At 42.3% G+C, this 22,722-nt stretch overlaps 1 protein-coding gene across 4 annotated transcripts; it reads right to left on the bottom strand.

The window, feature by feature from the left end:
• Window positions 1-281: 281 nt before the first annotated feature.
• Window positions 282-20,797, bottom strand: pisd (phosphatidylserine decarboxylase). 4 transcript variants are annotated; one of them, XM_061734596.1, is made up of 9 exons: window positions 20,721-20,797; window positions 18,751-18,797; window positions 18,534-18,670; window positions 4,779-4,913; window positions 4,559-4,660; window positions 4,248-4,371; window positions 4,005-4,148; window positions 2,794-2,954; window positions 282-1,448 (listed from the first exon to the last, which is right to left on the bottom strand). In XM_061734596.1, exons 1-9 carry the CDS (start codon window positions 20,765-20,767, stop codon window positions 1,206-1,208), a joined length of 1,140 nt encoding a protein of 379 aa, XP_061590580.1. In that variant the 5' UTR covers window positions 20,768-20,797; the 3' UTR covers window positions 282-1,205. The 4 variants fall into 4 exon arrangements, with proteins under 4 accessions (XP_061590580.1, XP_061590578.1, XP_061590579.1 ...); XM_061734594.1 differs by having other exon boundaries at window positions 4,005-4,371; XM_061734595.1 differs by lacking the exons at window positions 18,534-18,670; window positions 18,751-18,797; window positions 20,721-20,797 and adding exons at window positions 7,073-7,217; window positions 14,501-14,740.
• Between the last annotated feature and the right edge of the window lie 1,925 nt (window positions 20,798-22,722).

The raw sequence follows: 22,722 nt of genomic DNA, 5'->3' as shown, positions 1-22,722 counted from the left end.
ACAATAATTATTGTGAAATTATCATTTCACTAGTTATTTTACAGTCATATAATTCAGGCAACAGCTCAAAAAACATTTTAAATAACACTAAGCCTAATCAATATCGAATCGGATCAAATCATGATAATCGATTCTGAATATTAAGAATCGAAATCGAATCATTTCTTGACATTTGAATCGATCCCCAGCCCTAGTTTCTACATAACGATTGTAGTTAAGTAAGTTCAGGTAATTGCTGCTTTGATTTATCTCAGAACAAATGTGGAGTTTAATCCAAAGCAGACATTTATATTTGTTTATTTGGATTCAGCATAGGAGATAAAATAAACTTAATTGTCCATCCTCTCCTGGAGTTACTGGCATAAGAGCTCCAGGAACAATGGTATAACAGCAGTCGACTCATCTGTATTTGAGGAGCAGAGCTTACTGGTGGCTCGGTTTCTGTCCAGAACTACAGGTTTGGTTTGTTGAAGTGACTGGGGTAGTTTCTCAGCATGCATGTTGAGTTTAACATAATAGTTTATAATCTGTTCTTGTTCTTCGTGTTGTTGCTCACTGGTTTGGGTCTAGGTGCAGATCTACTGTGAAAAACATCAGCATGGTAAAGTCCTGCACGTCAGGAAGCAAGGGAAGCTCACACCAGGTCAGAACATGGACCCAGATGATTCAGAGGTGACTTAGAACAACTTAGAAAAGTTAGTAAAGGGACCATGTGTTATTAAAGATGGAAGCAGGTTAGTAGATGGTTTTCCTGCAGCTGCTCTCTGTTCTTACAGGAACTTCTCTCAGTCTCTAACAAAGTTCTGGACCGCTCCGGTCAGGTTTGTGCAGTTCTCTTTGATGTTTATGAACAAAACACCATCATGAAACCTGCTCAGAAGAAAACTTCTGTATTCAGAAGATCAGATATATTAGAAAAAAGAAGAAAAAAAAAGACTGAAGGCGGAAAAAGTCACAACAAACATCCCAATAAAATAAAGATCTGACAGGAAAGAGGTGAATCTGGACCCAAAAAGTCTCAATATTCAGAGACACGCAGGTTGGTTGTGAACCGTCTGTTGTTTCTGATCTGGCAATGAGGCACAAAGCATTGTGGGAGCTGGAGTCCTTGATTATATGTCCTTCTCATCGTCACCAAAGGGCCGTGAATTGTCCTCAACATTATGCGTTTGTGCCAGCCGGCCCCCTGAGTCTGCAGCCGACCATCAGCTGCCGAGGCCCTCGCCCACTCTGATCCGCTGTCCGGGCTGCAGGTTGAAGGTGAAGTCTCTGGGAGCCTCAAACAGCAGAACGATGGTGGAACCCAGGTTAAACTCCCCCACCGCCTCGCCCTTCTGCAAGGCCACGCCCCCGTCACCCGCCACCTTCAGGGCCTGGTCGCCCACGGAGATGTAGCTGCGGTCGTGGAACGAGCCCTTGCTGTAGCGAGGGGTGTTGGTGTGCAGCTCCTGAGGACACGGGACACAGCAGACCGTTAGAACCAGTCTAGCATACAGCTCAGTCCTAACCACACTGATCCAGGTAACCCATCACACCCATAGACATGTATACGTAGACGCCTCATAGACTGACGCTGCCTATTGGAGCTGACGTTCAGCGCGGCCGCCATCTTGGATGGGTCTCCAATGCGGCCCCAGTGCATTTATTTCTACTGAGGAAGGTTTTATCCCCGACTACAATAATCCATAACTCCCCGAATTTTTACCCGAGTTTCACACTGAGATTTAGTTATAATACAGGACGCTGTCACACATTAAAAATACGTATTTTTATGATGAAAGACTTTGTATTATGCTCTTTAACAAAGACATATGGTATGGCATATTGATAAATGTATAAATTAATAAATTTTATATTTTAATAAAGAAACAAGTTTTATCGTTCATTTGAATTTATGAGTCATGAGCTGTCATTAGGCCATTATGTGAAAGTTTTTATACATGTCATTTCATTCTGTAACACATATACATACAAGCTCCCATATATACTGTACCAGCTCAGTACATTTTTTTAAAGGCCTGGAAAAGTAAGCATTATAAATCCAGGTCGTACTGCGGCAAAAAATTGTATTTTAAAAAACTGGAAATAGGAAAAAAACCCCAGCACAAAACAGTGGATCAATGAACTTGCATCATATAGCACTCCAGAAAAAATACTGTATTCTGTTAGAAAAAACCCTTTTTGGATGTTTTGCCTTTATTGGACTAGCTAATGATCTGAATCATCTACTGCATTAATGAATGTGTTTTTCAGGTCTTGATTATTTCTTTATTATGCATTTGCTCCAGTATTGTTATGCATATGTGAAAAGAAGCTAAATTATTTTGAATGATGTAATGTACTGACCATATGAGGTAGGGAAGAGGAGAGGGGTGTGTTTTTGTATTTATTTATTTTTCTTTCTTTCTTATTAATATTATTTATGTATTTTTGTTTAATTATTGTTATGAAAAATAAAAAAGGAGGAAATATTGATATTTATATTGTTATTGTAAATCTTATTTTTTTTCTCTTATTGCCCTCAATAAATATATCGATAAAAAAAAAAAAAAATCCAGGTCATTCCAGGGTCTTATACTACCATGTTAGAAAAAACAGATCTTGAAAAAGAACTGTTTTGCAGCTTCTTGCGTGTGCTGGCTGTAACTGTAACTCTATAACTCCAGTGTAGTTAATTTAGCCTGTACCCATCCAGATGGCGGCGACGCTGGATTACGTTCCAGCATGTCATGAGGCGTCTACGTATATATGTCTATGCTCACACCCTCCTGAAGCAGCAGGACGCCACCTTACCTGGTCAAAGTAGAGTCTGATGGAGCCCACGTTGGTGGCCCCCACCGCCGTGAACGAGAAGAAGCCGTGATGCCACTGGCCACTTAGAACCACACGCTCATTGAGGCAGAACAGCTCTTTGACCCAACGGGCCACGCCTGGGTTGACCGACATTAACGAGCCTGGCAAGTACAGAGAGACACGTGAAGACGATGGCAGAGACCAGGTCTGACAGATGTACCTGGAACTAGGGATGGGAATCGAGAACCGGTTCTTGTTGAGAACCGGTTCCCAGTGTTTCAATTCCTTGGAATCGTTTGCCTTTTTCGCAAACGATTCCCTTATCGATTCCAGTGGGCGCGAATGACGTCACCACACACGTTGAGCAATGTGTGCATTCGCGTCCAGCAGGAAAACACGGGGACAAAGCGGAATAAACGCTCGAAAGTTTGGTTACATTTTACCAAAAAGGATGACAACAGGGTGACAATTCTTGCAATGTGGACATTTCAACAGAGGGGGGAAACTGTTAGGACTCGGTTGGCTGATGCGCTGGGAGCGCGGAGTCAGCCGGCGTGTGGTAAGGCTGATTTATGGTTCCGCGTTACACCAGGGCAGAGGCTACGGCGTAGGGTACGCGGCGACACGCACCGAACGCCGTAGGCTCTGCGTCGATTTAACGCAGAACCATAAATCATGCTTTAGAAGAGCTGCGCTCTCGGACACGCGGACGAGCCGGCCGCTCCTGTGACGGCTGCAGCTCATCTATGGAGAAGTTAAAGAGCAGTCACCGCTAGCTTCTCCTTTCATCAGCAGGGAAGAGTATCAGGCCAGAATAGATGAATGTCACCAGCAGTGACTAAGTTTGTGGTGTTGAACATGTTACTGGACACTCTTGTGTAATTGCCACAAAATAATTTGTTGTATTTAGTTAATTTCTACAGAAATAAGAATATTTATTTTTTTATTATTATTTTACATTAAATACATATTTTATATTACAAATAATTTCCTGGGGACCCCCTGGCTCCATCGAGGAGCCCAAGGCTGGGGACGTCTTAAGACCTCACTTATATTTTTGTTCAAAGATATAAAACAAAGTTGATACTAAAATTGTTTGTTCTCTTTTTTTCCAAATGAGAATCGATAAAGAATCGAATCGTTAAGCAGAATTGAAAATGGAATCGGAAAAATCTTATCAATTCCCATCCCTACCTGGAACTAGAACTCACCTGGGAAGTGACGACGAAGCTCCACCGTCCAATCTGTAGGCGAGTGGAAGCAATGGTAGTCACCTGGAGCCAGGTAGACGACCACATGGTAGAGCTCGCTGTCGGCAGACGACAGGAGGAGGTTCTGATAGGTCGATGTTGAATCTGAGGGAAAAAAAGCATCAACAACGATGCTATTACTGCTAAAAATGATGACGATATCACACAGATTAACGCGCCTGTTGTGGATCCTGGTGGTCTTACCGGTATCGGCCCTCATCTGAGGACCCAGGAAGCTCTCCAGACTGTAGGTGACCCCCTTCACCTGCTCAACCTCACAGTTCTTCACACGACCGAAGTGGAGAATCTTCCCATCAGCAGGAGAAATCTAGGACAAAAAACAGATGAGAACAAAATAGAGTTCCAGATAACCAGCAGCTCAAAATCCTGCTACGACCAATTTAAAGCTAGTTTACATATTTAACTAAAATCATCAATTATGTCTATTCACAGTCTCAGCCCCAGTTTAGCACCCATTCCCTGGTCTCAGCCCCCCAGCTGGAGGACAACCTTACCAGGCAGGAGGAGGCACACACGGGTCGGACAGCCGGTTTGAGACGCCGTCTGAAGAATTCTCCCAGGTTTTTGTATTGATGTAAATCCTCTACCGCTGCCTCCTGATAGATGAAGAAAAGAACAACTCAGTGGAGAAAGAAAGAGTTAAAAATAAACCTACAAACTTCTAGTGAGAAAACAAAAAACAAAAGCACCAAAATGAGGGCTGTGAATCCAGACCTGCATGTTGACCCCGAAGGTCCAGATGTAGAGAGAGTAGATGGGTTTCCTGAGCCAGGTGGGGAGGTCCAGCTCATTCAGACGACCCCAGGCACGAGAGAGGAGGCGGGTTGGGAATGAGCGGTACAACGCCACCTGCAGGAGAAAGCACATCACACATCTATTTATGTTTGGGGTTTTTAAAACAACAGACTAAGCTCCTTTGGTTGTTGTAGCCATTATCTACCAGAGGTGTCAAGTAACGAAGTACAAATACTTCGTTACCTTACTTAAGTAGAAATTTTGGTTATCTATACTTCACTGGAGTATTTATTTTTCAGACGATTTTTTACTTTTACTCCTTACATTTTCACACAATTATCTGTACTTTTTACTCCTTACATTGTAAAAACAGCCTTGTTACTCTATTTCATTTGGGCCTTTAACAAAAACTATCCAGTTAAATTGCTCCATCCAGATAGAGTGAATTTGGTTGTGGTTGTTTCAGATGTTCTTGTCCAGTTTTGTTCTTACATCCGTTCCCTCAGATTCCTGCAACTAAACTTGGATGTACATTCCAATAAAGGTTAGGATAAATGATAACATGCCTCTGAAGTTTGACTTTTTGCACCATTACAATACTTATAGGCAACTAGTCATCATATCTCCTGCTCTCTGAAACACATGTTAATGCTCAATAGTACACATATATGGTTCTTTAATATATTTGCATTATACTAAGATGCATTCATTTTCAATGGCTTTTGTCCTTAATGGCTTTTTTCCCCCTTACATTACTTTTACTTTTATACTTTAAGTAGTTTTGAAACCAGTACTTTTATACTTTTACTTGAGTAAAAAACTTGAGTTGATACTTCAACTTCTACAGGAGTATTTTTAAACTCTAGTATCTATACTTCTACCTGAGTCATGAATGTGAATACTGAAGACACCTCTTTCATCTACCGCGCCCCTAAGACGAACACCTTCCTTTTCTCTGATTGAATTACTCAGTTATGTACCATCTCACTTCCGTTCTCATCCTAGGTGATTATATTCTCATTATTGATGATCCAGCTATTAAATCCACCATTTTATTTATGAAACTGCTGAACTGTTTCAGCCTCACACGACATGTCCACTTCTTAACACACTGCTGTGGAAACATACTGGATTTGGTCTGCTCAACTGGAGTCACATTAAACCAGTGCTCCAGTTCTGACCTGGCCATCTCCAAGCACAGTGACATCACTGCCCCGCCCATGAAAGAAAAGCACAAAATATCCATCAGCAATCTTAAATCCATCTCTTTATCTGCCCTCTTGTATCTCTTTACAGGCAAAATCTTTGCCTCGCCCCCTACTGTTGACACACTAGCAACAAAAAAAAGGAGATCAGTTTAACAATTCAACTTTAAAGGAGCTTGAGGCTCCTTTTAAGAAATGAGACTCTCTAGCGCCACCTTTCGCCACGACGGCCGTTGGGGGTACTGCAGCCAACAGTGAAGCCGGCACGGGAGAACGGGGAGAACGCACATGCAGCGTCATGTGACGTCACATCCACAGCCCAGCGCTGGAAATTCGGGACCAGAATTGCAGCACATTTTGCAGCACACAGCCTGTTCAAGGCAACGGAGAGATACACTAGAGGGCTCATTGTTTTGGGTTTGGAACGCTTCATCTGACATTATTACTAGAAAACTTAAAATGTATACGAATTTTTTTTCATAAATCCTGCCTCAATCCTGCCTCAAGCTCCTTTAATACATAATGATTATGTAAACTAGACAGATATATTCTCCTGAGCACAAATGTATTATATATACATAAATCTTCGTCTTTGAGTGCAAAATACATTTTGAAAACCCCCAAATTTTCGGCCCTCTCCATACAGTCCTTTTGCAGCCTAATCTAGTTGAAGACCCCTGATCTAAAACATGCAGGACACCGGCCCTCCATGGATTCAGTTTGACACCCGTGCTTTAAGAAGACAAGATTCATCCTGATTTTTTTCTTCATCAGAGATCAATCTGTGAATAGAGATCAATAACAGAATACTCAAAGACTGGTCCTGGTTGATTCTGCACAGACATGTTCATGTTTCTGCAGACTCTCATTCTGAAATAACACACGAAAGGCACCAAAATGAAGGGCCGACAGGTTACTGATTACAGGATGCTATTGATTACAGAGACAAAGAAACAGCAGATGGAGGAGGCGACAGGAAGAGGATGTACTAATACGGCTACAGCTCATCCCCTTCTGATGGGATGTCTCCCGCTGTCCCATCAGAAGACATTACATAGCTGTTCTTACCCGGTTGGCCAGCGGCCGCAGAGCATTGACAGAGAGGATGAAGCCAAGGAAGGCGATTGGCCGGCGTCGCCAACGGGCCGGGCGACAGGCACCGTTATTGGGCTTGTTCAGACGGTGGCGAAAAGCCAAACGAGGCACCTGGAGTCTGATCAAGCAGTACAAGGAGATTTATCCAGGATGTTGGAGCCGAGGAGGAGAGGAGTGGGAGGAGAAAACGACAACCCCAAGACACATGAGGACCGAATAAAAACAAAATCAGAAAACATCATAACACAAAAGGAAGGAAAAGTCCCTTTAAGGTTTATTAAAAAAGAGAAATAAAAAATAATGATGAAACAAAGCCTTTGTTAAAGTCACGTGACCTGTGTTAGAGTCATGTGAGTGAGCTAGAGAGGAAGTTATCGTCTTAAATCTGCTGAAGTCCACAAAAACTAAAGTCAAAAACACAAGTAGAGACTTGCAGGTGGAGGTGTGTGTTTGTGTGTGTTTGTGTGTGTTTGTGTGGTAGTAAGGTTTGCAGGGGTGGCTGGAGCAAAGGGTGTGGCGCTGGTTTACTAAGGACTAGAGCAGGGGTGTCAAACTCATTTTGCTTGGAGTGCCGGATTTGACCAATTTTTTCTCTTGGGCTCAAAATAACAAAAACGGTGCGAAAATTTTTTTTCTAATTCTTTTTTTTACTATTGTTATCTAATCCAATATCAGTTTAGTTAATTTTAAAGGAAATATGCACTTTGTTTACACTCTAATTATGTAAAATATATTTCTTCAGGATCTTTTCTTGAAATTTCTTGTTTTTTATTTCAAATTATGTAAGATACTTTTAATATCTTTTTACAAAGATAAACAGAAACAAGTATGGTTTTTTTATATTTCGCTTTTTTATAGGAAATTCAAAACTGAAATTCTCCGAATAAATATCTTCTATCATCTTTTTTAGCAGTAATATTTTTCCTGCGAAAATATATAATAGTAGTCAGTTAATAAAAATAAACGACCGTCTACAAAGAAATAAAATCAGCAAATGCATTCTAGAAAACTAAAAAAAATGTCGAAAACTGCTCTCTTTGTGGAATAACGATGGATTTGTATAAGAAATGTATTATCGGATATGCTGCGATTCATGACAATTATTTATGCCTTCCTTTTTAGTAAATTAACATTTTGGTTTTTTGTGTTGGAAACTTCTCGCGGGCCGCATGAAAATCTCTCTCGGGGCGCATGAAAATCTCTCTCGGGCCGCACATTTGACACCCCTGGACTAGAGTGACGCTAGCATGCATGCATGGATGAATGACAGTTTTGTCAGCAGAAAACTGCCTCATCTTCATGGTTATTTTTGTTTATCTGGAAATCAGATGTTTTGTTCTCCCCATCACTGGTGTGGTTTTATTTTAAATCCAAGTAGCAGAAAAACCCTGATCTGACCAATAAGAAGCCAGGACAGATGACAGATGAGGTCTGAGGTGAAAATAAGAACTTGTGTCTAACACGAGTGGGGAACATTTGTGTCCTGATCAGACAATCATCTTCCTCGGATGCTTGAGCAACTAACTGGGTTAGCAGGTTAGCAAAGGATCAGCTGGAAAGAGGCTAACCACCACTCAGATGGGCTAATGCTAAAGTAGCTGACCTGCCTAGGCAGCTGTCGCCATGGAGACCACAAACACACACATACACAATAATCTTTTTGACCTGGTCATGCCGCCTAATCCACCACAACACCCTCTCTCTCTCTCTCTAACACACAGTCTTATCCAAGGTCTCTCGACCCAAAACAGGCCGACATCGCTCTTACTGGTTTTACCCCCATCAGTAGAATCAGTTTAGAAGCGTCCACAAGCGGTTAAGATACTGACTGCGTTTCCATGCATCAATAACCCTTTTAAAACCAGAATTTGCACGGCCATGTAAACACCAATAACCCCTTTGAATAACCCGAATTTGCTCATATTGGTGTTTTTAAAAACCCCAATCTGACCCCTGGGTTACTCCTTTTAAAACCCGATTATTCGGTCATGTAAACGCCAAACGGAATATCCCCATCAAACGGAACATGAATTTGTTTTCTGCACATGCTCTGTTCACAAGGAATCCTGGTCTTTTGAGTCCAGGAAGTTCTTATAAACACGGAGAAACACAAGACCAGGAGGAGACTAATCACTTCATAAATGTAATGAAGGATATGAACATTTCTGCATTTGTAGACGGTAGAAAGTACCGGGATAGAAGATTTAAAAGAAGGTGAGAGAAAAGTTGCGCGAAGCAGCATTTGTTTTGAATTTGGACACAGGAAGAAGAAGCAGAAATGACGGGAATTGCGTCATGATGTTCTCCGTGCGGCGCTGGTTTGATCCAGATATCTCAAATGATTAATTGCCATGTAAACGGAATATTCTGAATGTTTCAGTAACCGGAATATTAGCAATAACCTGAATTTTGACTGCATGTAAATGTAGTCAGTGTAGAAGCGGTTTAAATGCATTCTAGGTGTAAGAGGTTTAGAAGCGGTTCACTAGTGGTTCACAAGCAGTTTAGAAGAGGTTAACAAGCTGTTTAAAAGCGGTCCAAAAGTGGTTTAGAAGCGGTTTACAGGCAATCAACCAGCCGTTTAGATGCGGTCACAAGCGGTTCAATAGTGGTCCACAAGCGGTTTAAAAGTGGTCCACAAGCGGTTTGAAAGTGGTCCACAAGCGGTTTAAAAGTGGTCCACAAGCGGTTTAAAAGTGGTCCACAAGCGGTTCAATAGTGGTCCACAAGCGGTTTAAAAGTGGTCCACAAGCGGTTTAAAAGTGGTCCACAAGCGGTTCAATAGTGGTCCACAAGCGGTTTAAAAGTGGTCCACAAGCGGTTTAAAAGTGGTCCACAAGCGGTTCAATAGTGGTCCACAAGCGGTTTGAAAGTGGTCCACAAGCAGTTTAGAAGAGGTCCCACAAGGGATTTAAAAGCAGTCCACAAGCGGTTTAAGGGTGCTTTCAGACCTGTGGCCCGTTTGTTTTGTTCCGATTCAGGGGCTAAATCGATACAGTTGTTTCGTTTTTCGTTTGTGGCGTTTGTGTTCACAAGGCAACCGTCTGTAGCGGTTCAAAGCTGTTAACAAATGCCATGAACCAAATGTTCTCGCATTGGTCAGAAATGAACGCGGAAGGAGTTTTCTCTTCCGTACCCCGGGAAAAACAACAACTATGGAGCATCGTAAGCGAGTGTGGCTAGTTTGTTTCTGTGTGTTTCTGTGTGCTGTGTGGATTATGTTCTCACTGCAAACGAACCGCTCCAGGTCTGGAATGGAAGCGAGCCGAGGCCACCTCTCCTAGGATCTCGGCTCGCTTGTTTTGTCCCGCATCCGAGCACGATTGCTGTGTTCACATGTACCAAACCAACCGATCTTTAGGGGGAAACGCTTCCTGTTTCGGAACAACTGCAGGTGTGAAAGCACCCTAAAACTGGTTCACAAGCGGTTTAAACGCAGTCAAAAAGCGGTCAGCAACCGGTTTAAAAACTTTTTCCAAGCGGTATAAAAGCAGTCCACAAGCAGTTCAAAAGTAGTCCACAAGCGGTTTAAAAGTGGTCCACAGGCGGTTTGAAAGTGGTCCACAGGCGGTTTGAAAGTGGTCCACAGGCGGTTTGAAAGTGGTCCACAGGCGGTTTGAAAGTGGTCCACAGGCGGTTTGAAAGTGGTCCACAGGCGGTTTGAAAGTGGTCCACAAGCAGTTTGAAAGTGGTCCACAAGCAGTTTGAAAGTGGTCCACAAGCAGTTTGAAAGTGGTCCACAAGCAGTTTGAAAGTGGTCCACAAGCAGTTTGAAAGTGGTCCACAAGCAGTTTGAAAGTGGTCCACAGGCGGTTTGAAAGTGGTCCACAAGCAGTTTGAAAGTGGTCCACAAGCAGTTTGAAAGTGGTCCACAAGCAGTTTGAAAGTGGTCCACAAGCAGTTTGAAAGTGGTCCACAAGCAGTTTGAAAGTGGTCCACAAGCAGTTTGAAAGTGGTCCACAAGCAGTTTGAAAGTGGTCCACAAGCAGTTTGAAAGTGGTCCACAAGCAGTTTGAAAGTGGTCCACAAGCGGTTTAAAAGTGGTCCACAAGCGGTTTAAAAGTGGTCCACAAGCGGTTCAATAGTGGTCCACAAGCGGTTTGAAAGTGGTCCACAAGCAGTTTAGAAGAGGTCCCACAAGGGATTTAAAAGCAGTCCACAAGCGGTTTAAGGGTGCTTTCAGACCTGTGGCCCGTTTGTTTTGTTCCGATTCAGGGGCTAAATCGATACAGTTGTTTCGTTTTTCGTTTGTGGCGTTTGTGTTCACAAGGCAACCGTCTGTAGCGGTTCAAAGCTGTTAACAAATGCCATGAACCAAATGTTCTCGCATTGGTCAGAAATGAACGCGGAAGGAGTTTTCTCTTCCGTACCCCGGGAAAAACAACAACTATGGAGCATCGTAAGCGAGTGTGGCTAGTTTGTTTCTGTGTGTTTCTGTGTGCTGTGTGGATTATGTTCTCACTGCAAACGAACCGCTCCAGGTCTGGAATGGAAGCGAGCCGAGGCCACCTCTCCTAGGATCTCGGCTCGCTTGTTTTGTCCCGCATCCGAGCACGATTGCTGTGTTCACATGTACCAAACCAACCGATCTTTAGGGGGAAACGCTTCCTGTTTCGGAACAACTGCAGGTGTGAAAGCACCCTAAAACTGGTTCACAAGCGGTTTAAACGCAGTCAAAAAGCGGTCAGCAACCGGTTTAAAAACTTTTTCCAAGCGGTATAAAAGCAGTCCACAAGCAGTTCAAAAGTAGTCCACAAGCGGTTCAAAAGTGGTCCACAGGCGGTTTGAAAGTGGTCCACAGGCGGTTTGAAAGTGGTCCACAGGCGGTTTGAAAGTGGTCCACAGGCGGTTTGAAAGTGGTCCACAGGCGGTTTGAAAGTGGTCCACAAGCAGTTTGAAAGTGGTCCACAAGCAGTTTGAAAGTGGTCCACAAGCAGTTTGAAAGTGGTCCACAAGCAGTTTGAAAGTGGTCCACAAGCAGTTTGAAAGTGGTCCACAAGCAGTTTGAAAGTGGTCCACAGGCGGTTTGAAAGTGGTCCACAAGCAGTTTGAAAGTGGTCCACAAGCAGTTTGAAAGTGGTCCACAAGCAGTTTGAAAGTGGTCCACAAGCAGTTTGAAAGTGGTCCACAAGCAGTTTGAAAGTGGTCCACAAGCAGTTTGAAAGTGGTCCACAAGCAGTTTGAAAGTGGTCCACAAGCGGTTTGAAAGTGGTCCACAAGCGGTTTGAAAGTGGTCCACAGGCGGTTTGAAAGTGGTCCACAGGCGGTTTGAAAGTGGTCCACAGGCGGTTTGAAAGTGGTCCACAAGCAGTTTGAAAGTGGTCCACAAGCAGTTTGAAAGTGGTCCACAAGCAGTTTGAAAGTGGTCCACAAGCAGTTTGAAAGTGGTCCACAAGCAGTTTAAAAGTGGTCCACAGGCGGTTTGAAAGTGGTCCACAAGCAGTTTGAAAGTGGTCCACAAGCGGTTTGAAAGTGGTCCACAAGCAGTTTAAAAGTGGTCCACAGGCGGTTTTAAAAGCGGTCCACAAGCGGTTTTAAAAGTGGTCCACAGGCGGTTTTAAAAGTGGTCCACAAGCGGTTTGAAAGTGGTCCACAGGCGGTTTGAAAGTGGTCCACAAGCAGTTTGAAAGTGGTCCACAAGCGGTTTGAAAGTGGTCCACAAGCAGTTTGAAAGTGGTCCACAGGCGGTTTTAAAAGTGGTCCACAAGCAGTTTGAAAGTGGTCCACAAGCGGTTTGAAAGTGGTCCACAAGCAGTTTTAAAAGCGGTCCACAGGCGGTTTAAAAGTGGTCCACAGGCGGTTTAAAAGTGGTCCACAAGCAGTTTGAAAGTGGTCCACAGGCGGTTTTAAAAGTGGTCCACAAGCAGTTTGAAAGTGGTCCACAAGCGGTTTGAAAGTGGTCCACAAGCAGTTTTAAAAGCGGTCTACAGGCGGTTTGAAAGTGGTCCACAAGCAGTTTGAAAGTGGTCCACAGGCGGTTTTAAAAGTGGTCCACAGGCGGTTTTAAAAGTGGTCCACAAGCAGTTTGAAAGTGGTCCACAAGCGGTTTGAAAGTGGTCCACAAGCGGTTTGAAAGTGGTCCACAGGCGGTTTGAAAGTGGTCCACAGGCGGTTTTAAAAGTGGTCCACAGGCGGTTTTAAAAGTGGTCCACAAGCAGTTTGAAAGTGGTCCACAGGCGGTTTTAAAAGCGGTCCACAGGCGGTTTAAAAGCGGTCCACAAGCGGTTTGAAAGTGGTCCACAAGCAGTTTGAAAGTGGTCAACAAGCGGTTTGAAAGTGGTCCACAAGCGGTTTGAAAGTGGTCCACAAGCGGTTTGAAAGTGGTCCACAAGCGGTTTGAAAGTGGTCCACAAGCGGTTTGAAAGCGGTCCACAAGCGGTTTGAAAGTGGTCCACAAGCGGTTTGAAAGTGGTCCACAAGCGGTTTGAAAGTGGTCCACAAGCAGTTTGAAAGTGGTCCACAAGCAGTTTGAAAGTGGTCCACAGGTGGTTTAAAAGCGGACCACAAGCGGTTTGAAAGCAGTCCACAGGCGGTTTAAAAGCAGTCCACAGGCGGTTTAAAAGTGGTCCACAACTGGTTTAAAAACTGTTTCTAAGCGGTTTAAAAGCAGTCCACAAGCGCTTTGAAAGTGGTCCACAAGTGTTTTAGATGCATTCTAGGAGCCGTCCAGAATCTGTCTTGGACCGTTCCAGTGGCGGCTTTGAAGCGGTTCACAAGAGCTTCAGATGTGGGTTTAGATCAATTTTAGAGGAGGTTTAAACGCTTTCCAGAAAGCAGTTATAGAGTGGTCCACAAGCATTTTACATAAGGTCGAGAAATCGTTCAAATGCGGTCCATACGCGGTTTAGAACTAGTTCAGGAGCAGTTCGCAAGCGGTTTAGAAGCGGCCCAAAAGCAGCCTAGAAGAGGTTTAAAAGCGATCCCCAACAGTTTAGATGTAGACAAAGCTAATTTAATGTGACACTACTCTTCTTTTTTGTGTAGAATTCTTGAAAGAAGAAGACATGGACTGACATGCATCTTCAAACATGCAGTTGTATCAACTATTTTACACATACACATGCCATCTCCCTACCATAATCACTTTAGCTACTGCTAAAACCAGAATAAAGGGAAGAGATATGTGCTGTAAAGGAGGAACAGAGGAAAGCAAGCTCATTTAGCAGATGGACTGAACCACAGGGGGGCTGGAGGGAGCGGTGAAGGAGATGGGAGACTACAGTCCTGAGCCATGTGGAAATGTGGGTCCAGAGTCAGACTCCTTGCTGTATTTACCAAAAGACAAAATGATCACATGCTTTAGTCAGTTGCTCTATCTGTTCTGACTGGTTCAGGGTTATTTATTTATTTATTCCACCTGAAAAATGTGAGGAAAAAGTGTTTTAATCTCTCATCTCCCACCTGAAGCGTGCTGCTGTTCTTGTCCTCGCCCCTCTTCCTCCTCCATTTCTATCATTTTCCTTCTCTCCATCAGTTGTCTGACGCCGCCGCCTCACCTGCCGCAGCAAGTCGCGCCCCCGCCGCTCGCCGTCATTGCGGCGTTTGCGTAAGAACTTCACCATAGATGGGTGATTGACAACGGTGCAGGACGGGGACTCATCGGGAAAGAGAAGAGCTAGTTTCCTCTGAGCAGAAGTGACAGATGGAGAGGAGGATGAGGTATTAATGCTCCGAGGCCCCACCCCCAGCGCTCCTCCTCCCGCACCGTGTCCACAAATAGAACAACAGTGTTCAGCACAAAGGCTTCTGGGAAACTGCTGATCAAATACAAATCAATAAGATTGATTACCCCTGTTATCTGTTCTGGTCAACAACCAGAAAACAGATGAATGAAGAAAAGAAAGGAAGTGTAGTTGCTATGTTTACGGTTGTTGGGAGATTTTCCCCGTCAGTCTGTCCTGCCTGCTTCCTGACAGACCTATCGGATCAGACACAGTAAAACTGAGCTGAACAGTCTGCACACGCTCAGTGGGTTCCAGTGGGCGGAGTCATGACTGTGTGTTAACAAAATGCCAAGAGGGAAAGAAAAAAGCAATGGTCGTCGAGAAAATGCTGTCGCTGCACACCGTTATAAAACCATATCCAGACTATTCAGAGTAGCGCTGTAGGATTTTTAAAATCTAATTAAGATCCCCCCCCCAATATTGCGATTTAATATGCGATTTTATAACACCTAATGGGTGATTTTAATAATAAGACAATATTATATACATTAAGTAAAAAATATTATTTTAAAGACTAGGCATTGTTTTAAGTCTTGCATATTCTAATACAGGACTGTCTCAGAAAATTTGAATATTGTGATTTTCTGTAATGCAATTACAAAAATAAAAATGTCATACATTCTGGATTCATTACAAATCAACTGAAATATTGTAAGCCTTTTATTATTTTAATATTGCTGATTATGGTTTACAGTTTAAGATTAAGATTCCCAGAATATTCTAATTTTTTTAGATAGGACATTTGAGTTTTCTTAAGCTGTAAGCCATGATCAGCAATATTAAAATAATAAAAGGCTTGCAATATTTCAGTTGATTTGTAATTAATCCAGAAGTTATGCTTTTTTTTTGCATTACAGAAAATAAAGGAATTTATCACAATATTCTAATTTTCTGAGACAGTCTGTGTGTGTGTGTGTGTGTGTGTGTGTGTGTGTGTGTGTGTGTGTGTGTGTGTGTGTGTGTGTGTGTGTGTGTGTGTGTGTGTGTGTGTGTATATATATATATATATATATATATATATATAGACATATATATACTCTTTTTGTGTGTTTTTGTCATATCTGCTCTGTCAACGTCCACCTCCAGTGGGATACTGGCCCCTCTACCTCCTGCATATACTGAGCTGGAACATGCACCAGAAACCAAACAAGTGCCCTTTCCAGATACTGATAACTGTGAGTTCAAAACATTTTACTTAAATTTATAATATGCAATACCCTTTAAAGAATTTTTTATGACAACATATAAACGTTTTGTTTTTTTGTCATGTCAGTTCTCTCAACATCCACCTCCAGCGAGACAGCAACACCTGCTCCAGATGAAGATGTTACTAGTAAAAAAGGTTTGATGTCAAATGACCCAGCACAATGGCCATGTGTCCTGGGCCATAATGAACTGTGCTCAATAGTGACAAGAGGGCCTATGCAGATTAAAGATATAGTTTCCCCCCATAAGTCAGAGAAGAATCCACGTAGATTCACAAAGGAAAACTACGAAATGATCATGAAAAATGGAGAGAAGATACAGCGAACATGGCTTCTATATTCACTTAGCTCAGACTCAGTCTTCTGTTTTGCGTGCAAACTTTTTGGAAAACAGGACAATGCCCTTACGAAAGAAGGATTTAGAAATTGGAAGAATCTGGCTGGTCATTTAAAAGGACATGAGTATTCAAAGCCACACATTACTTGTATGATGAGTTGGCATGAACTCCAGATGAGGCTCAAAACCAAGACAGCCATTGACAACTTCAGGGAAAGTGGACGTGCTGCCTCTCAGACTGATGCTAGAGAGATAGCAGAGAAGCTAGAGATTGACATGGCATTTCCTGAAAAAAGAAAGCGGAAAACAACCCGGCAGTTCCTCTATGAGGGCAGAGGAGAAACGCATCCACTCCAGACGAGCACTTTAACAGAGAGTTCCTTCTGCCCCTAGTGGACACAGCCCTTAACAGTTTAAGTGACAGATTTTCAAAAATGGAGGATGTTTATGGCCTTTATGGTTTTATTTTCTCAAAGGAAAACATGTCAAAGACTATTCAGAGTGGCACACTTGAAGGCAGCTGTAAGAAACTGGAGAAAACTACATGACATAGATTCTGATGATTTGGTTTTAGAGATCAGGGCTGCTGTCCATGCCTTTCCTGATCATGCATCTTCTCCCCCAAGAGAGATACTTGATTACATTTACAAGGAACAGCTTCTGGATCTTTATGGAAACCTCAGCATTGCCCTCCGTCTGCTATTAACTCTTCCAGTCACTGTGGCCTCTGGAGAGAGAAGCTTCTCTGCCTTAAAACTCATCAAAACCTCTCTCAGGTCCACCATGTCCCAGGAGAGACTTTCAGGACTGGCTCTTATTTCAATAGAGCGCAATGTGCGAAGGTCTTTGGATCTGGAGGACGTGGTGTCAGCATTTGCACTCGCCAAGGCCCGTAAGCAGCACTTGTAGAAATCAGTGCTTAAAGGGTGCTAATGAGGGTACATCATTTGTTGTACTATGTTTATTGTATTTTTGTGTTATTTTCATTGGTGTCAGTTTATTATAACATAACAGTGATGAACGCTGGTTTGAGGGGCCCCCTAGAAATCTTTGCCTAGGGCCCCAACAGACCCTAGAATCGCCTCTGACTACACCATGAGCGCAGATAAGATAAGGTGAGATTCTATTTCCACATATGGATTGTCCTTCACAGAGCTTCAGCCTGACCCAGAACCTCTGGGGGTTCTGGAGAAGATCCTGCTCAGCGGTCCAACTCTCCACCATCAACAACAGATCCAGAAGAAGCAGAAACGAGCCGAGACAACACCAGTGACCTCAACTAAGCGCTGTCCGTCATCACAGTGCCGTTTCCTGGTCTGCAGAACTTGATTCAACCCGTCAGTCAAAGGTCTGTTGCCATGTGACCAAACACATGGCTTCAATATGGTTGTTTTTATTTGCCATTTCTTTGTTCTTTCTCCACCCTCTCATAAAGAAAGGATATGAGAGGGGGTGGGGACAAAAAACAAGCAAGAAAAGAAAGAGGATAGATGAAAAGGGAGGAGGAAAAGAACATTGACTGTGTTTCCATGCATCAATAACCCTTTTAAAACCCGAATATTGTCAATAACCCAGTTTTGCACGGCCATGTAAACACCAATAACCCCTTTGAATAACCTGAATTTGCTCATATTCTGGTTTTTAAAAACCTGAATATGACCCCTGGGTTACTCCTTTTAAAACCTGAATATTGGGTCATGTAAACACCAAACTGAATATCCCCATCAAACGGAACAGGAATCTGTTTTCTGCACATGTTCTGTTCACAAGGAATCCTGGTCTTTTGAGTCCAGGAAGTTCTTATAAACACGGAGAAACCAAGACCAGGAGGAGACTAATCACTTCATAAATGTAATGAAGGATATGAACATTTCTGCATTTGTAGACGGTAGAAAGTACCGGGATAGAAGATTTACAAGAAGGAGAGAGAAAAGTTGTGTGAAGCAGCATTTGTTTTGAATTTGGATACAGGAAGAAGAAGCAGAAATGACGGGAATTGCGTCATGACGTTCTCCGTGCGTCACTGGTTTGATCCAGATATCCCGAATGATTAATTACCATGGAAACGGAATATTCCCAATGTTTCAGTAACCGGAATATTAGCAATAACCTGAATTTTGACTGCATGTAAACGTAGTCAGTGAGGTGTAGCAGGTGTTGCCACCCACCTGCGTGGGCGTGGCCAAACGGGGCGTCGCCTCATCGTCATGTGGGTCCTTCCTCTTGTAGTGCTGGTAACCATAGTAACCACCACCTGTCACTAACAGCAGGGGAAGGGGCCGGGGGCGGGGAAGGAGGCCACGACCTGAGGACATAAGGGAGGGCGCTGGTCCAGAGACCTGATGACATCATCAACAGAAAAGGAGGGGAGGGGCAGGGACTCACCCGTGCTCAAGCGGCGCTGCTGTTGTTGGTAGCTCAGCGACACAACTCTGAAACACACATTCATACAATTAATAATCAATAAACAGCTAATGGGTCCTAAACAATGACTCGTCTGGGGGGCGGAGGTATACGCTGGAACGCGGAGTTGGGTTACGCTTTCTATAGGTTTTTTTTTTTTTTAAATCACCATGCCCGTAGAAAGATGCTAATTCTGCCGTTTATCCTTCACATCGCTCCATGTTTATTGTGATAAACTTAAAGGGAAAGTTTAGTTTTTTACAACCTGGACCTTATTTCTGGCATTTTTTATGGTCGTATACTCACCCAGAGGTGTTTGGTGTCATTTGGAGTCCTTCGGAAGATATTAGGAGTTTTGTGCGAGCCGCTTCTCCATATAACGGTAGTGAACGGGGCACAGCGGGACACAGACGATGCAGCATCTAAATAACACATGATTGCCGCGAAACTCTTCATTTCTTTTATGAATCACTAGATCTGCTTCCAGGACCTGTTGTCTACATCCGGGGCTGTGTGTGTAACAAATAAATCAGTTTGTAAACAAGACCTCTGAACTCATGACGTCATCTCTGTGCGCGCATCCCAGACACAGCTCCGTGTACAGCTGGAGTTCACTACTGTTAGTTTACTGTTAGTTATTTGAAACATGTCTGAATATTTGTCAAATTCTGAGGTTGTGGACGACGACTTTGAATATGATGGACGTCCTTACCGTTTTGAGCCAGAGTATACGGCTGAAGAGCTCACTGAACGGAGGACAGAGTGCGCGCACAGAGATGACGTCATGAGGTCAGAGGTCTTGTTTACAAACTGATTTATTTGTTACACACACAGCCCCGGATGTAGACAACAGGTCCTGGAAGCAGATGTAGTGATTCATAAAATAAATGAACGAGTTTTGCGGCAATCATGTGTTATTTAGACACTGCATCGTCTGTGTCCCGCTGTGCCCCGTTCACTACCGTTATATGGAGAAACGGCTCGCACAAAACTCCTAATATCTTCCGAAGGACTCCAAATGACACCAAACTTTTCTGGGTGAGTATACAACCATAAAAAATGCCAGAAATAAGGTCCAGGTTGTAAAAAACGAAACTTTCCCTTTAATAACTTAGATTTAGTCGTCTAATTACTGCAGCCAAGTCGTGTTTCATGTTTCCCGTCAGCTTCATGTCAGAAATCTGCAGCAGAAGTGAAAAACTAAATATAAAATGTTGGTTCTCAGTTAAATAAGCGCTGGTGGAGCTCAAGCAGCAGACATAACTGCAAACACTGATTCTGCAAGGCCAAAGTGGAAAAATAGTAATACATCCATAATGTGATCATTTCTTCCTGAGTTGCCCATTCACACAGATGCTCAACTACAAACTCTGTCAGATTTGTTTTGGTTATACACATGTTAAACATAATTTAAAGTTATGTTGAACTTTTGTTTTTAATCAATTTATAAATTCTAACTGACATCTCTGAAATCTGACAAAGAGGACGTCCAAGTTCAAAAAGTATTAGTATGATCTGGATATCCAGCCTTATGAATAATTCTTAGAGCTCTTTTTTGAAGCATAGTTACTGCATGAATTGTAGATTTATATGTATTCCCCCACACCTCTGAACAATCATTTAGATATGGCAAAACCAGGGAACAGTATAACAAGCGGAGTGTTTCATAGTCCAACAATCTTCTACACGTATAGCAGTTCAAAAGGGTTCGTGTGTCTGCAACAGCTTCATAAACTTAAACTTAATAAACGTATTTGCAGGGCGTAGTTGTCTTTTAAAGATGACATATATTGTTGAACTGCAGTCCACCTGTCCAACCTCCACAAAGTCCACCTGTCTGACGTCACAACGCGGGCGCTATAACCGAGTGAAACGCTGTGAAACGTCAAGTTGATGTGAAAGTGAAGGGACTGTGACTCCGTGACAAACACGCGTGTCTCAGGTGAGCTCACCTGCCGCCGACCCTCGTTCCGTCCACCAGCCTCTTCAGCAGCGCCATCTTAGTCACGTGACACACGCGTCACTTCTTCCTCCGCAGAGCAGGAAACTCGACACTGAGCATGCGCGCTGTCGCCCCCTGGAGTTATGTTATTCCTAAGCATTACCAAACGTCTCTGGCATTACCGAACATTATAAAGTTTGGAAGAAAAAAAAGCATTACTTAACATGTTTTTTTTTCAAACTTTATTGAACAAATTTCAGTAGGGTGTACAATAAAGGGCACATGAAACAAGCAAACAATTATCCACAGATATTCCTTTTTTCTTTTTTACCTTGTCTGCACATATATTAATGGTTAATACCATGCTGGTAAGACCCTAAAGCATGATATATATGTGCATTTTTTTATATAAAATACACATGATATATTTTTTTTTTAACATGTCAAATGTGTTTATTTTATTAAAAAAAAAATTAAAAAATACCAAAAAATAAATAAATTTGGGTTTGTATGTATATGTATATGTATATGTATATATATATATATATAATATATATATAATTTTGGGGGGGGGGGGGGGGGGGGCGGGGTGACATCCGCTGCTCATCCAGGATATCCACAGATATTCAACACTTGGCGGAGTTGAGAGAAAAATAATAGATACATTTACTGACTTAGGCTATGGGAAGTGTATTAATAACATTTAAGAAACAAAGACATTGTTTCATATAAGCTTTTGGCAATATCTTTTTTTTCACCCATCAGTTTAAAAGACGCAAAGTACAGTTTACATACATTTTTCAAATGTAGAATGGAGGGTTTGCTGTTATTCAATTTGCATTTATGTATGTGATATTTACCTAGTAAAATAACTATATTGACCATGTTTGATACATTTCTTGGAAGATTATCCATATAAATTAAGATTTGGTTTGAGTCAAAAGATGTGTTGTCAATCCCAGTGTTTCTGCCAGAATTGTATTGGCAAGGAGATTGGGCAAGAGTAGAACAAATCCTCAACCGTTTCCGGCTCTTCTAGGCAAAACCCAATGGGTTCTACAACAAAGTTAAATATTTTGCGCAGAAATTTAGCAGCTGGGTATACATTGTTCAAAATCTTAAATAGCAACTCTTTTATTTTTGGGGCTATTGGCCATTTGATAAATGTACAGAATTGATTAGTTATTATTTTGTCAGTTCCAATTTTTAATTTGGTTGGTGAGTTCAAATCAAAAAATAATTAGCATTTTAGAGCTTTTCCTATAATCTTGTTATTACATTTGTGGTTGCTAATGTGTATTTCATCAAGTTTTAGTTCTGGAATTTTGACTGAAACATTTGATTATATTAATGTATTTTGTATCAGCTGTATTAAAGGAAGTGGGATGGCTTTTAGAATACAATTAAATTCTTTGGAAGAGCAATTTATATTATACTTCGCAATAAATGAATGAAACTGAAGGAATTGGCCATTTTCATCCATTAGATCAACAACAAATAAAATCTTTTTCTGATACCATTGTTGATTAAATAAGGTTTTCTTATTGACTGTAATGGCCGTTATTCCACAAGGTGGTGGCATGTGGTGTGAAATTATGTGTAAATATAATTTTCCAGTGCTGCAAAATTTGTTTATGGAAGTTTGATAATTTGATAGGCAATTTAGAGATTTCAAAGTCACAACTCATCACAAATTCTATCCCTGCAACTTTCTGGAATAGGCTCCTTGGTCTGTGGAACCATAAAGAATCAGGCTTTGCCAAGTATTTTTTAATCCAATTTAGTTCCATTCATAGATTCAAGTTCAATGGCTTTTTTTGCTTTTGTTGAGAGCCTAGTTAATATACTTTTGGTGTTACTAATACACCAAGCCACAAGGGGGCAGTAATCACCTTGGTAAATAGACACAAGTGTGTGGGCTCGGTGTGTTTTGAACCACAGAGAGAATAACGACTACACCGGACCGGTCAGTTGACTCAATCCTGGATCCCCTCTAAGCCAAACTAGCTTCA

Source organism: Cololabis saira, chromosome 11 (assembly GCF_033807715.1).
Source record: "Cololabis saira isolate AMF1-May2022 chromosome 11, fColSai1.1, whole genome shotgun sequence".
NCBI lineage: Eukaryota > Metazoa > Chordata > Actinopteri > Beloniformes > Belonidae > Cololabis > Cololabis saira.
Note: the sequence above shows the minus strand (reverse complement) of the source record. Positions and strands in the feature narration are given on the sequence as shown.

Coding starts and splice junctions, on each gene's coding strand:
- pisd (XM_061734593.1), bottom strand. CDS start 14,661: ATGGTGAAGTTCTTACGCAAACGCCGCAATGACGGCGAGCGGCGGGGG. Junction 7,218..14,500: donor AGAACAGCAGCACGCTTCAG/GTGGGAGATGAG, acceptor CTGCTTGATCAG/ACTCCAGGTGCCTCGTTTGG. Junction 4,372..4,558: donor TGTGTGCCTCCTCCTGCCTG/GTAAGGTTGTCC, acceptor TTTTTGTCCTAG/ATTTCTCCTGCTGATGGGAA.